At 40.3% G+C, this 16,169-nt stretch overlaps 1 protein-coding gene across 8 annotated transcripts in view; it reads right to left on the bottom strand.

Moving 5' to 3' along the window:
* Window positions 1–5,068: 5,068 nt before the first annotated feature.
* SULF1 (sulfatase 1) overlaps window positions 5,069–16,169 on the bottom strand; it is a 98,101-nt gene continuing 87,000 nt past the window's right edge. For 6 of the 8 annotated variants that reach the window (XM_060277756.2, XM_088675591.1, XM_060277757.2 and 3 more), the window contains 3 exons: window positions 14,065–14,207; window positions 13,545–13,668; window positions 5,069–8,174 (listed from right to left, as the gene is read on the bottom strand). In XM_060277756.2, coding sequence (XP_060133739.1) covers window positions 7,381–8,174; window positions 13,545–13,668; window positions 14,065–14,207 — 1,061 coding nt within the window. In that variant the 3' untranslated portion in view covers window positions 5,069–7,380. Of the gene's footprint in view, window positions 8,175–11,241; window positions 11,276–13,544; window positions 13,669–14,064; window positions 14,208–16,169 lie in introns of all 8 variants that reach the window. The other 2 variants (XM_060277762.2, XM_088675592.1) reach the window with 1 other exon arrangement.

Here is a 16,169-nt window from a genome sequence, read left to right as displayed (position 1 = left end):
TGCATAATGAGCAGCTCGGTATTTGTGTATTCTTGCAACAAGGAGATAATCTGCCACAGATACTCTAATACTGCTTTCACCAATTCCACACCCAAGCTATCTTAGAATGAATGGACACACACAAAAAGGATGACCTTTTGGGGTTGTGGCAATTTGAGAAGAATCTCATGTTAATTAAAGCTGGTGGAATTGCACAGTGGTTTGCTTATTTTGTCAAATGAACAGATCGCCACTCACATATCTCATCATGCACTAAGTGTCAATCTGAGTATGTGATAGTGCAATTAAATGCCTGTTTTCCCATGTGGCCTGCTGTAATGTGCACTGAATTCTTTCCAATTCCCCAAGGGTGAATTGTTGGGCAAGTGATGCTTGGCTGTAGGACAGCCAGAGCTGATCTCCCTTGCTGCAGTATTAGAAGATACATGCGTATATAGCTTCCAAGGTATGGAGAAACAGATTCAAAAGCTACATATATAATAGTTGTGTGATTCTTCCATCTTATAGTTGGGTGGTTTTTTGTGTGCCAACCAGTCTAGAGTAGAGCACTGTCACTAGGACAAGATGCTTAATGCTTTCCCATCTTTACTCAAAAATTACACCCTTCAGCTTCTCTGATGCTGCTCTCCCTCTTGTCTTTTCCTGATAGGTGGGGCAATAGCTTGGAAGGGCGGTGGATTTCTGAGTGGGCATATAGCAAGAAGGAAGAGTTGAGCAGCCGTGCTTGCTCTTCCTCCATTTAACTTGGGTTTTAAAATATTTTTTTACTTTATATATTTTGAAACTGTTGATGGAAAGAATCACACAGCTAAGTGTTGTATATAGTTTGATCCAAAGTTCCAGGTTTTCTTGTTTTGTTTGATTTAAATTTATCAAATTTCTTTTGTTTTGCATTCGTTTTTGTGGGGGTGTAATTCCCAGATAGTTTATGCAGTATATTCCCAGTGAGATGAAAAAGGCTTCTGGGTGTTCACTGAGATTGTTGTTTATGTCTTGGAAGTACTGCAGGCTGTGCTGTGTATTGTATCAAAGGTATTTGAAGTTATGAAGGATTTCTGTTGTGATGGTTTTCCTTCTTGCAGTTAAAGAGCGGTACAGGGAATTCAGTGCACGCAGTGGGATGTTGTAATCCCACTTTGCGGATGCAGTTGTCAGAGGTTCTAGGCATTATGAAGAGGAAATATGAAAAGGACGAATGCTTCAGGCCACATTTCTAGCAGAAGAAAGCATTAAGGTAAATACTGTGAGAAAAAGTGAGAAGCATGTGAGGTAACGTGCATATAAATGATGCTAGTGGTTGCTATGGCACTGCGCATATGCAGTGCGGATCTTCCAAACCCAGTTTGCATTGATGAACATGTAATGTGGAAGCATAGTTAGTGCTGACAATGGATTATCAGAGGCACTGTGGTTCTGAAAAGTTGAGGAGGCGGCACTCATGTTCATGAAGCTGGCTCCTGATTTTGTGGTTTGCAGGGAGCCAGGGTTGCATATGAACTAGCAGTAGCCCTGTATTTCAAGGAAGTGTGTTGAAAATGCAGATTTCAAGTCAAAATTGCCCTTCAGCCAGCATTTTCCAAGTGGTACGCATGTCTGTGAAGATTCATGCTCAAGAGACCTTCACTGTCACTGTGATTGTTGAAAGCGGTAGCAGGAGGTCTGGTCATACAACTTAATTGCTTCACATTACTGTTCTTTTATTGGTCTGCTTTGATGCCAACCCTTTCAGATATGGAGGAAGGGGGGACAACTCTTTTATGGGAGCAATGTAATACTTCAGTTGAAGGTTCCCCCCCCCCTCCAACAGTGTTTTAAGTTCTAAATATCTTGAGAACATTGTATATAGTGTAAATGGAAGAAGGCAGCCATAAATATTAATGTAAATACATGTTTATAGTTGTAGCATTAAGCATATTTATACAAACCTAATATTGCCTCAAACTCTTCAGTTTTTTCTTCTATCTACAATTATCAGTGTTGGTTTTACACCCTTGAAATCTGAAATGTTATCCAAAGTTGCCTCCAATGTACTGCATTAGTCTGAGCTTATTTATTTCAGATCATTGTGTCATTTATGTATTTATAGTGTATGTTACTACTCTTGTATCCTGCAATACATTGTCATAAAACACAGGGTGTAAGCCCAGGACTTGTTGTAGGAGTGCTGTGACTGAACCCTTCCCCTTTATTAGAGAAAGTAATGAAAGATGTACTTCCAGTACAAACAACTGAATCAACTGGATTACCTTTTGAACTAGATACATATTGCCCTGGTGCTAATGTGATGAAGTAATTCTTTCTCTGGCATGAGAATATTTCATACAAGTTTAAATAGCTGCATGTGCTTGCCTTCTGAAGTTCTCATTGTTGTCTACAAAAGTGCACACAATTATTGGTAGGTTGGGCACACACTTCTGCTCCACATGTTGGTTGTTTGGCTGAAGTAGTACAAAATTTAAACCAATATCTTTAGGTACTTTAGGCATGGAGAATTGACTGTTACTCTGTTGATCTGAAAATGTAACTTTCAGGAAAGGGATAGTAAAGACACTGTGTTTCAGTTTTGCTAAACAAATGTGATAGGCAAGTTTTCAAGGTTTCTGTGGCAGACATAAAACACATTTATTGGTCACTTGATATTCCTTCTAAATAGCCCCCACAATCATTTGGTCAGGTTAATACTGAATGAACATGGTGATAGTGTCAGTGGAGACAGTCAAACTATGCCTTTTGGCTTGTGATCTTTAAAAAAGGTAGTACTCTCCTGCAGAACAGAGCAGTTAGCAAAGCTGTGCAGTAACCACATGTTTGAGGCTTACTGGAAATATGTAGTAATTCTACCTGAGAATAAAATTGCAGGGATTAACTTAACTAGAAATACTTCAAAAATATGCAATTTTCAATCGCTGTTAGCTTTTTAAATACTTGGCTACTTCTCTCTCTTCCGGGCAAAAGGGGCTTTGCTACTTGCATGCAATGGTGTGCCCCTCTCCTCCCCCTTGTTTCATTTTTAAATTCTGCGAAGTTTCATCATAAGCTGGCTACAAACCATGGATTATGATGCTGGTTTAGTTTTAAACCCAACATTCCTGGCTCAAACTAAATTGTAATGCTAAATCAAAATTCTTTAAAAATGAAACATGGGGAAGGGGCAATAAGCTTCACTTGGACTCACTGAGACCCATCTCCGTAGTGCTAAACCATGTTCCTGAAAAGAAATATATGGTATTAATCAAAGGAGCAAGATAGTTAAAAAGATTATACTGCATAAATGGGGTTGTTGTTTTTTTAATGTGTCCAACGGTAAAGTGTTTAGCTACTGTGCCCGTGCTAACAAAAATGCAATTTGATGGATACAGTAGGTTTCTTTTTAGTGAAGTTTTTAAATAAGACTTCCATGGAACAAATAAGAGTTTTCCAACCCTATGTGCAAGTTCCTGTAAAATAAACTTTATGGGCAAAATTTGTTGTAAACATCTCTTTGCAAGTGAACCCCTTGAATACTTCAACCTTTTGAAATAAAAATGGCTTCTCAGTGTGTTTTGTTGCTGTACATTCTCAACCACAAATGTGTGGGTTTGGGGATCTCTGTCGCAGGATGGAGCAGTAGGTGGGTGGGTGGGTGGGTGGCTGGTGCCCACTGAGACTGATGGGAGGCACGACATGTGGTGGGCCATAGGTTCCCTACCCCCTTCTCTAGAAAAGCAGAGTCTAAGCATATACAGAACAATAAGGGGCTAGTGATGAAATTTTCTAGCTATTATAAAGGCTCTATTGGGGTGGGGGAGAGTTCCTCCTCCAACCCTTACCACATGGAATTATGTATAATTAATTGTTGGCAAATGAGTAAAGTACAGATGCTACTCCCCCACCGCATTGCTTTCATCTGCCCATCTAAATTATATCTATGTGCTCTCATCTAGTGAATTGATTGGTGCAGAAGTCTCCTCTGTAACAGCACGTAAATGTTGTTTTTGGGAATTGTGTTTGTTCAGGAGCTGATGCATTACAAAATGTGAAACTCAATTTTAATGACCCCCCCCTTGCTGAGTTAATTGGCGGGGTTACATTGCTTTATTTTTAGATCAGTCCACTTGGATTAGAGTGATTAGGCTCCACATAAATTTCTGTCATCAGTAGGTACAATGTGGAACTGTTACCTAAATCACAAAAAACCCTACTAGTTTATAAAATACAGAGACCAGGGCCACCGAACTTCATTATGCTGGTGGTTTTGACTATTTAAAAATATTAGGCAAGATGCCCACATATTTGCAGAGGCTGTGTGTGTATTGCAGCAGAGCAGGCTGTTCAGTAGTGTCACAGTGACATCCAATGGCTGGTAAGGAACAGCAATCAGACCTCTCTGCAAACAATTTTGTGCCTTCTGAGGGAAGAGGCATGTGAAGGAAGTGTCCTATATTATTTAGTAGCTGTCAGAGTGGAAATTGAAATAATTGATGCCTTTATTGCTAGCTTGTCTCATGCTACTGAGTTCATTCCAGTCCTAAATAGTGGCAGACTTTTCTTCCACAATTGAAACTAGCTGTTTTTGTTGTTCTATCCAACTAGGATTCTATAGAAGCATTGAATGGTTATTTAAAATGGTTGTTTAAATAACCTTGCTAGGTTATTTAAAAGTCCCACATAGAATTAACTCAAATCCGCATAAACCTATTAATTATCGAATTTAAAGATTTTGGTCGGCCATGCTAGGCCCAGGCAAGAACACCCTCTGTGCTTGAATGGAACAGATATAAGCTGGAATCCCAATTCCGAATCTACCTTGTCATCAGAAGATGTTCTCAGAGATTTCATAATACTACAAATTATGGGCAATAGTTACACAGTAATAGTATAAACATACAGTAAAAGTGTCCAACTTACAACTGAGCATAGTGAGTAGTCTTCACTATAAGGATACTATTAGCTTACTTCAACACCCATGTAAAGTTTACTTAATTAATACTTTGTCCTCAGTAATTGACGTTTGAAAGTATGGAAAAATTTGCTACGTTAGCCTTATGAAGCTTTGGTTTTACGCATATATATATATTTTTACTATGAAACAGGTACAGGAACTCTTTATTTCAAGAAATATTGCTTCTAGACTTCACCGAAGTCAGAATTGTTCTATAAAAGTATTGCAGAATATATATATATATATATATTTTACAAGAACACAGTTTAAAGTCTAATAATGGACACTCTATATACAAACAGCATCATTCATGCCCATAAATACGTTTGTTCGGTCATTCCGCTCATGACATACACATGATTAAACACCTAGTTAATGTCAACAACTATACAGAGTCCATCACAAGTTTTTCCTGAAAATTATTTAAAAAGCCTACTGAGCACCGGGGACACGCAATTGTCAGTTTTAACCTGTGTTATTTAAAACAAATAGTTTTTAAACCCTATTTCCATTACCACACATAATGACATGTACTCTCCTATAGATCAAATAACCCAGAAATACCACTTTGCTCTATTTTATAATTCAAATGTTGTGGTTCAAAAGAACCTCTAAAAATGTTTGGCAAAATCAAGCAATGGACTTAAACTCAAGAGTTTGTCTGCAGTTACGTACCTTCCGCGTCTTCTAAATCTATGGTTACCAACTTTTTCATTCAACTGTTTTGTTCTAAAGCAGTCCAATCCATCTGCATGTACAAGCGTCACTATTCCCATTAAGTAATGAGGGTCGTATGGGAGGTGGTGCCTTTCCGTCTTTTTGAAGTCACTGGAGAAGCCCTTGTCTATTCCACATGCACCTTGGAGATTTCCTGTGTTTGAGAAGCCTCTGCATTAAGATGTATGGCTATAATCCAGCATTCATATGACTACATAGAGAGAAGGCCTCACAATTGTGTAGTCTCCCATTGGGATGAGTAAAAATCTGAATGACTCTCCACTATACCCTTCATAAAAAATGCTTACTGGACATGCTGGTATGAAACACTGCTAATGGCATATTTGTATAGGCACATACACCAGACCCCTTCTTTGGATGAGAGTTCAGTTACAAACAGAGGTAGCTTGACCCATGGCCCTCCAGATTCGGACATCCCCACACAACATCTCTGACCCTTGGCCATGTTGGCTGGGACTGATGAGAGTTGGAGTCCAGTAACATATGACAGACCACAGATTAGCCTCCCCTGTTCTAAACTCTAAAACTTATCTGAGTAGTTTCCGAGCACATCAAGGCTTGTCTTTGCCTAATGAAAATTAAGTTTCCTTTCAAGCAAAAGAAATCGAAAATTTGAAAACGGTAATTACTTATTAGTTTCCTTATACAGTGGAACCTCGGTTTATGAACACCTCGGTTTATGAATTTTCGGTTTATGAACGCCGCGGACCCATCTGGAACGGATTAATTCACTTTCCATTACTTTTAATGGGAAAGTTCGCTTCAGTTTATGAACGCTTCAGTTTATGAACAGACTTCCGGAACCAATTACACCCATGTTTCAGTTTATGAACGCTTCAGTTTAAGTACTTCGCGGACCCGTCTGGAACGGATTAATCCACTTTCCATTACTTTCAATGGAAAAGTTCGCTTCAGTTTATGAACGGTTACTCCGCGGACCGTATGGAACGGATTAATCCACTTTCCATTACTTTCAATGGGAAAGTTCGCTTCAGTTTATGAACGCTTCAGTTTATGAACAGACTTCCGGAACCAATTGTGTTCATAAACCGAGGTACCACTGTACATTGAAATCTGAAAATATAACACCTTCTCTATTACATCTTTTGTTAGCTGCATCTTTCTGAGAAAAATTACCATAAAATCAATTTGAGCATAGAGGCTTAAAAGCAAACATTGCTTTCTGCTCAATGTTCAGATAATTGGTTTTCATAATCCATGCTGCATATTGCTTTTGCTACCAGCCTACTTTATTTTGTTGCAATTACACACTATTTAGCAAAACTAAGAGCATGTACCAGATTAATAAAGGCTATGGCACACAGATTATAAAAGTGCAATATAATTTTACTCTTATCAGTATGAAATTTCAGTGGTTAATTTAAAAAAATGATTCAGGGAGCTTAAGTGGACAGAAACATTCATTTGTGGTGAGCCATTTGGGGAACAAGAAGACAAATGACTCAAAAGACTAATTTGCAGATGCCTTTATACTGCATAAAATCAGGGTATCACTGCAATGTGACTTTCTTTTTAACACTGGAACTCTGGCTCCTTCAGTTACACTTTTAAGAGTTCGTGTATGTGTATGCAGAGCACATATCATGGTTCATTTTGCTAAAAAAAGTTAACAGTAGCAAAATTTGGAATGTCAGTTATCATAACTACTACTATTTGCCAACTAATTAATAAAGAAGAAAGAATGTGTGGTTTACCACAATCTAATCTGAGGAGAGTGGAGATGAGGCACTGCCTTCTACACTTAGACGCTGTGCAGAATTTGGAAAATGTTCCCTTTTTTTCAACGCCCTCTCAGTTTTATGCTCCATGATGAACTGGTGGATTGCCCCTGCATTCATGGGAAGATAGATCTGCTCTTCAAAAATATCTTCTGCAGAGTCACTGTCTTGGGCTGAGTCTTTCTGAAGAATGTTACTGGGTTGTAAGGTGAAGCTATGGCTAGACTCAAGCTCTGTCAAGTCATTCCCACTGAAATCCATTTCAATACGAACTGGTTCTTTGGTCTCCAGCCACACGTTGGCTTGGTGACTATTCCAGTGTGGTAGGTTTGGACTCACGTTTGCAGGAATATCATTGCTTAATTCAGGTTTGCTCTCCTGGCTTAACATAATAGCGCTCAAAGGCAGTGCCCCCAAATCTGTTGGCATAATAGGCTGGGCCTCTTGGGCTGTCAACCAACTTGAACCTTCATCTGATTCAGCAGAGCTCATTTCTAGCAAGGCAAATGGTGTGGATGATTCATCCAAGTACCCACTGGCATAAGTAGCCTGAGTCTTTGCTCTTCCATTTTGCTCAGAGTAACTGTTCAGCAGTGCAAAGATTCTATCTACATCCTTCAAGTAATTTGTCCAGTCGTTAGGACTAAGTCTGTAGTCATTTCTGGCTTCATATAAACTTTCATTCACACTGTACAAATCTTCCAGTCCTTGCCAGTTGACATTTTCCATGAAGATTGGCAACTTAGCCTTCCCATCCATGCCATAACTGTCCTCTGCTAAAAGAGAAGAAATGAAACTGTTGTTAGACTAAAGTTCAGTATCGATTGTGTTTGCTACCACTGCCCTGTCTCAGTTCAGTAGCTCCTTTTTTTCATAATTGCAGCATGTCGATTGGTTATGGAAAAAGATAAAGATCACACATTTTTTTCTTTTAAAGGAAGTGTGGGGACACCCACAGTGAAATATCCCATTATTTACTTATAGATGGGGAAAAGGCACTTTGATCCAAGTAGCAATAACTGAGAAAAGGAGTCAGAAGCAGTCCACGATCAAAGCAGGAGTGGTATTCAGCTAAGTTCTATGGACAGCAGACTCACTGAAATTAATGAATTCAAGTTATGTTTACTATCTTCAGTGGGTCTACTCTGAGTAGGACCAGCATTGAATACCATCCAATGTGTGCATATGGGATCAGTGAACCTTGCTTGTTTTCCAAGTCTATCAATAATAATAATGAAAGCAATGAAGTAAAATACTTATGACGACATTGTGGTTCCAATAAGATGCTTCATGACCTACTACCGGTACTGTTACTAAACTGCTGTGCATAGCCAAGTTACTGTACATTTTCATCTTTAAAAAGGTAGCATCGATGTGGTATCAGAAAAGGGGGGGGGTGCTATAATGCAATATAAGAAAACACTGGTGCTTCTAGTATATCACAAGTAGAAATATTACTGAGAACACTTCATTGAGGATACCCAGGGAATCAACATAAACATAACAAAAGGGAAACAAATGTTTGTCCTATACAATAATGGCAAAGTCAACTACAGAATTATGAGGGCTATGCAGCCAATGAGAGGCTACTGAAGAACAAGAGTAAGGTATCCATGCACCAAAGGTCTCTTCTGTTGCCATCTTTTACTCTACCCCATACATATTAAGATGCACACTTTTGACCTGAACTACCTGCCCTTAATTCTAAACACATGGGGATTTGGTATATATAGCTACCTACTACATTATGAGAAAAAATGGTACAGGATTTGACCAAATGTGGTGTAATGGTTAAGAGTCAGGCCAGGGCTGGGGAGATCCAGGTTCAACAACCCCCCACTCAGCTCATTGGATGACTGTGGGCCAGTCACTACGGTATCTTGCACTCTAATTCAGAGTTGTCAGTAGGGTCGGGGTGGGGGCAATGTACACTACCAGAGGAAAAATGGGGTACAAGGTGGGAATTTGTTGTAGTCCAGCAACTTCTGCAGAGTCACAGGTTCCTAACCTCTGACTTTGATGCTCTGAGTGGCATTTAAGCTGTAGAAATTTAGACAAATTCTTGTACAAGTGGATCACTCCAAGTAGCACAGAAAATAATTGTTCAAGTTTACTGATTTGGTTCAAATGTAATAAGGCCCAATGTCTCCCTGAAGTTTTTCTAACAGTCTTGAGTATTCTCAAGGTTCCTCATCTCTGAAGATTCACTCAAGTACATATTGCCCAATAGGTCTTCTAGCCAGGCTCTGATCATGTCCAAATCTCCATGGCTTCAACAATGCTACGGTATGAGGTGCTTTCAGATTACATACGTGACAATGCAACTTGGGTTACAGATTCAGGAAATGCAAAAACACATTTTTCATGTCACTTGTGAAAATGCCCTAAGTGTCTGAACATCCTGATCGAGGTCCAAATCTTGAAAGCCAGTACCTACATACTCATAACTTTACAAAAGACCAATTCATATGGTGAGTTAAAAGTCAACAATTATGCAATTGTATGGGATATGACATGCAGAGCTAAGTATTTTTAATTGCCGTATCAGCTTCGTTGCTGCTGACGATAGCAAGAAGATAAGCGTATTTATAATGAAACATTCTGAAAAGACCAACCTATAACAGCAACAAAAATGCTTCCATCATTGAAAAAGGCATCAGAAATGGGAACCTCAAGAAAGAATGGCAAGTAGAAGCAAAAAGTAACGGGCATAATCGAAAGAGATAAAATATTGATCCAATGTATTTAGACCATATTGTCTTCATGGAAATTTAGAGAAGCAAAGATTCAACATTTAGATGTCCTTCTTCTTTTCTTACCCTATGATATCCAAAACTTGTTGGATCAACAAACATCGCTTTTGAATCCCACTTTGCTTTTTCTCTTCTACTTCCAGTTCAGTCATTATAAGCAATCAAGATTTGAATGGCATAGATAAAAAAGTGACAAAAGATTTGAATGAACTCCCCTTTGTATAAACTGAATGACTTGAGAGGGAGCAAGATTGCACCCACTGGCTGTGCCCTTGGTGTCCATGTGTTCAACATTCATGCACAAGGCTGATGACAGGTAGGAGGAAGGGCAAGGGGTCCTCTAGGCCAGGGCCCTTGAAATATTCTGGTGGTCACTGACCTCCATACCACCCTGGGGTGTCCTCCAGTAAGTGTGCCAGGCAGCAGAGAGGGGTTCCTTTTTATTTTATATATATATATATACTCAAGTGCCGTATTCTTGGGACAAAAGTGGTGAGTGGCTGTATGCAATTTGCTTAATGATGTAAAGTGACGCCAGCAACTTCTGCCATCGCTGGTGGCCCCAGCATTTACCTGACCATGCCAACTCTGGGCCTGACACTTATGCTTAGGTGAGACTCCCTTGTCCCAAGGTTCCTCATTGCACGAAGAAGCCTTCTGCACATACGGCTGTGCATGCATGAAATGCCTTCCATACATTTGCTGAACATGTAGATGTTGTGGGGCCAGTGGGTGCAGTCTCATTTCCCCCATGTGCATCAATGAACACAAGTGATGCTATTGTCACATGAAACAACATACAATACTTCCAGAGAACTATGCCTTGCCTTCCACTCCCCCCCATACAAGGATGATGAGTGAATTTCCTAAAGGAGGACTAATGTAAAATGTGCCGCATGAAGTCTCAATGTGAGCAAAGTTAAATGTAAAATGGAAGATGTAAAAACCAGTAGCCAGGTGCAGAACATCATTAGCGCTTGCATGCAGCAAAAGCTACGCAATGTGCAGGATACAGGCATTAGTCGGAATGGACCAGGTCATGCAATTATTTGGAAAGAAGCTGCTGAGGAGAATAATAAAGTGTGGATACCTGTGTGGATCATAGCTTCCTCCATCTTTATTTCCTGATATAGGAAAATACAAGAGTAACTTTTGTTAGTGTTTAGATTTGGTAAAAATCATTCATAATGTAGCTATCCATGCACAGCAACTACCTCCTAAAAAGAAATTTATAGTGTTATAATTAGGTAAAGCGACAGTCCAACAAAGATACCTGGTAAGGAGTGTACTAAATAAATCGAAAAAGTGATCAAATTGTAAGAAAAGGGAAATGTTACATATTATTAATTTATTAATTAAATTTTTATATCGTCATTCTTCTGAAGATAAAAGGGGGTTCACAAAAAAAAATACAAAATGAGAACACAAAATGCATAATAAAACAATAACAAAGCAATAACCCACTCCCACAAACACCTTTAAAAGGCCATAGAATGTTAATCAGCCAAAGGCCTGGTTATAGAGAAACATGTATCCTTGGGGAGAGCATTCCACAAATGGGAAGCCACCGAAGAAAACCCATTCTCATGTTGCCACCCTCCAGACCTCTTGTGGAGGAGGCACACAAAGAAGTGTCTCAGGTGATAATTGCAGAGTCTGGGTGGGTTCATATGGAGAGCGGTATTGCGATCCTGAGCCATTTAATGTTTTATTTGTTCAAAACCAATATTTTGAATTGGGCTTGGAAACTAATTGGCAGCCAGTGCAGTTAGGTCAGGATTGGTGCAATATGTTCATAGAATCATAGAGTTGGAAGAGACCACAAGGGCCATCCAGTCCAACCCCCTGCCAAGCAGGAAACACCATCAAAGCTTAAAGACCTCCAAAGAAGGAGACTCCACCACACTCCTTGGGAGCAAATTCCACTGTCAAGTTCAAACTATCTTGCCCCGGTGAGCAACGTAGCTGCTTAATTCTGTACCATCGGAAGTGTCTGAACTGTCTTCAGAAGCAACCCTGCATATAACGTAACCCAGAGGTTACCAGTGTATAGATGACATAAGCTATCCCTGTCCAGATAGGGGCACAGCTGAGCTGACGGAAGGCATTCTGTGCCACTGAGGCCACCTGAGCCTCAAAGTGACAGCAAAGGATCCAGGAGTATCCCCAAGCTACATACCTGCTCATTCAGAGGGAGTGTAACCCCATCAAGGGCAGGCAACCTCTCATCCACCCAGCCTAGAAAACTGCCCACTTAACTGTGCCTTAGTAACTGGATGAGCTTCAGTTTGTTGGCTCTCATCCAGCCCACTACTGAGGCAAGACAACGGTCCAGCACGTCCACTGCCTTACCTGCAGGTGTAAAGGAGAAGTAGAGCTGTGTGTCATTGGGATATTGCTGACAACATACTCCAAAACTCCAGATAACCGCACTCAGCTGTTTCATGTAGATGTTAAACAGCATAGAGGATTAAACTGAACCCCGAGGAACCGCATATTGGTAACAGGAATTATTATTATTATTGCAAAATTTTACAGGAAGATTTCCCTGGAACACGGCCCACAACCCCTAATCACTGTACAGGCTTCAGATTACAAAAGAGTAATCGAATTCCTTATTTTTCCAGGGAAATTGGAGAGCTAAACACAGGGGACACAGCTATGTACTTTCTCAGTGGGCTCAATCCCAGGACAAATTCTCATTTGTTCTATTGTCAACCCAATATATGTACTGGACAAATACATATAAAAGCAGATGCTGACCTCAGGCCTTCTCCCAGGCCCAAGGGAATACCTGGTGAAGAGAGGGCTGTAAGATTGGTTTCTACTAATATTTTGAGTGACAACAGAGAAGATGCATAAAATGAACACACACACACCCTTTAAGGACTCAAAACTTCATGTCCTAATAGAGCAGTTAGTTGGCACAGTGAAAAGAAGAATCTGAGCACAAGGCTGCATAGAATAAACCTTTCCAGAGGGAGTAAGTTTGCAATGTTTGCAATGTTCAAAGGCAATGCCTTTCTCATTATTGCTTCACATTTCCCAGGCGGACTCCTTGCATTGAGGGGGCAGGGGAGATGTCAGGCTAACAAAAAGAAGAAATCATATATACATGCAGCATGGTAAATAATGCAATTAACTCTGCCTGCTTTTGTACTTAATTATGCAGTTTTCCTGTAATATCTGTGTACAGTGAGGTGTCATATATTCTTCAGCTGCAAATCACGTCTAAGTGGCTAAACGCATTGTAAATACCCCATTCCGATTATGCTTAAAATCATTATTTCTCTAGATGTTTCACAGGCCACTTTAACCATTCCTTGTAGTCATTAAGGGTGCAGAGACAAAAACAACATTAACAACCCAGAGTTAAGCATCATTTGTTATTACCTGTGTCAAGCCCCTTAGGTCTTGGATTGCACTGCTTATAACCTTGACAGCTTCGTAGCTCCATTAGCTGTATGTGTAGCTGGTTCAAGGTGCCTCTTTCTACAGTGTGTACTGTATTTGTCAGCTAGACAAGGGGGGATAGAAATTGTATGAGTGTCTGCAACTGCAAAGGGTGCAATACTGAAATGACCGAAGTCTATACGCTTACATGTAAGCCAAGCTTTAGGGAACAACCATAGCTCAGTGATAAAAACATGCAGCTTTGCATGCAGCAGGTCCCAGGCTCAATCCCCAGCATCTCTAGGTAGGGCTGGGAGAGTTTCACTTTCCCATGAAACATCCCAAAGTAATTAACAATAAAAACAATTTTTTAATCCACTACAGATGGAAACTGGGAGAAGGATCTCCATTTAAAAGGCTTGTTGAAAATTGAAGGCCTTTAAAGAGGTGTCGAAAAGACAACAAAGATGGAGCTTAAATGAAGTGTAATGGGAAGGGCAGACATTAAACACAGATTTACCTGGTAGGGGTCTGTGTTCATGTCAAAATACTCCAGGAATCCTGTAGCAAACTCACAGAAGAGGAAGTTGTGTGTTTCATTTAGTGTTCGTAAGCACCAGTAGGTGTTATTGTTTGAGCTTGTACAAGCACAAAATGATCCCACTGTTGGGGAAAGAAAAAAAAACCTAATCAACATCAAGGAAGCACATATTCAATCCAGGAAAGGCAATTAGCAGTGACCAGAGGAGGAATGACTGCTGGGAGGAGCGCAGAGAGAAGAAAATGCCATGGTACGTCTGAAGCAACCCAACCAGACGCCTTTATCTGCCCCAGCTGCAACAAAACACATCTCTCCCGTATTGGTCTCTACAACCACAGCAGGCGCTGCAACCTTCCAACAGCTTGACTTCACCCCCAAAGGCGCACTCCTCCCATTTCTCCCGAGACAGATAGATGCCAACAACAAAATTATGCATAGTGCAAGGTGCATACCATCTCTCTGGATGCCGTCTCTCATGCGTTAAAGGAAAATGTTTTAGGAAACGAGTTGACTGCATCCAGCACCTGGAAGTGCACACATACAGTTCTGTATTTCAGCACCTCATTTGCCCTGGGTAGCCAATGGTAATTCCAGCAGCACTGCTCATCTGTGTGGGAGGCACAGATTCCAAGCATCTCCCACTTAACTTTTACACTTAACATACTAACCATCTGCTTCATAGGGAGCACTCTGCACTGCTGCTGCTGCTGCTGCACACAAGATCTCTGGTTCAGGACCATGAATTTAAAATTCATTTTCACCATTTTCTTTCAAAAAACAACAACTGCACCACACCACCATAAATGTAAGTTCTGAAGTTGAAGGTTTGAAGAAATGCTTTTTGCGCAAGAAAAAATATATGACAGAATGCCTCTGCAGTTTACAGACGACCCCACCCACATTAAGCATTTTTAAGGGCCACTGGTTTCAAGGAGAATGGGAGAAACACTTTGCTTAAATATCTCCCATTATAATCAAAGGGACTAAAAAGTGCTTCATTGGATCACATCTTTTAACCCTGAATAAAAAATTGCGGTTAGAAAATATCCCACATTTAAAGTAATTTTAAAAACTTTTCATGGATTATATCCTCTTTCATAAATATTCAGGATTCAGGAATAAATAAATCGCTTGTCTGGCATCCCCAAACTGCGGCCCTCCAGATGTTTTGGCCTACAACTCCCATGATCCCTAGCTAACAGGACCAGTGGTTGGGGAAGATGGGAATTGTAGTCCGAAACATCTGGAGGGCCGAAGTTTGGGGATGCCTGGCTTAAGTGATCCTGGCACTCCAATAAAAAGCTTATTTTAACAATAAGAAATGTTGGCTGTATGTAACATAGTGAACAACCCAGTTATACATGTGTTTACGGTTGATGGTGGGAAGGCAACATTGACACCGACACAAACATTAAATTGTATCCAATGAAGTCAACCTCTTAGTGCAAGGACCTATGCCTATGCAATGGGACTTTCTTTCCCCCAGAAGAGAGATGGGGCAGGACATGGTGATGTGTGGAGAGAGGAAGTCCCATCGCAGAGCAGGCGGAAGACTTGTGTTAACAGGATGTTTTTCAGTGGCTACAGCCCAAATTCTTACTCTTGAATATTTACAACCTCAAAGGCAATGCTTTCTTTAGAGGAAATTGCCACCATAATCTATTGCCCCTGTGGAAGATTTTAGATCAAAGCACACTGCATTTTATGCTTTCAGTTTAAGAATATGGTTTCCATTCTTCAACAGTTGGAGACTTCCCTTCTTCCCCCACACCCCCAACCTGGTGTTGCTTCTCCTTTTTAATACTGCTCTCTCTTTATCAATACATGTGTGGGAAGACCATGTACTTGAAGACTACGACTGCAATTCCATGCACAATTATTTGAGAACAAGCACCACTGTCCTCCGTGGGACATCTGAGTAAGTTAGCAGAGAATTGGTCTGGCTACACCTAGAACCATTCAGGAACGATTCTACTGGGCAGGTTCATAATGTGTGAACAGGTCAAATTACGGAACGCAAACAGGTAAGGTAAACAACTGAAAAGAGGAGTAAGCTATCACCCAGGTGGGCTCAATGAATGATT

Source organism: Zootoca vivipara, chromosome 8 (assembly GCF_965207765.1).
Source record: "Zootoca vivipara chromosome 8, rZooViv2.hap1.1, whole genome shotgun sequence".
In the NCBI taxonomy this organism is placed as follows: domain Eukaryota; kingdom Metazoa; phylum Chordata; class Lepidosauria; order Squamata; family Lacertidae; genus Zootoca; species Zootoca vivipara.
This window is presented reverse-complemented; position numbering and strand designations above follow the sequence as displayed.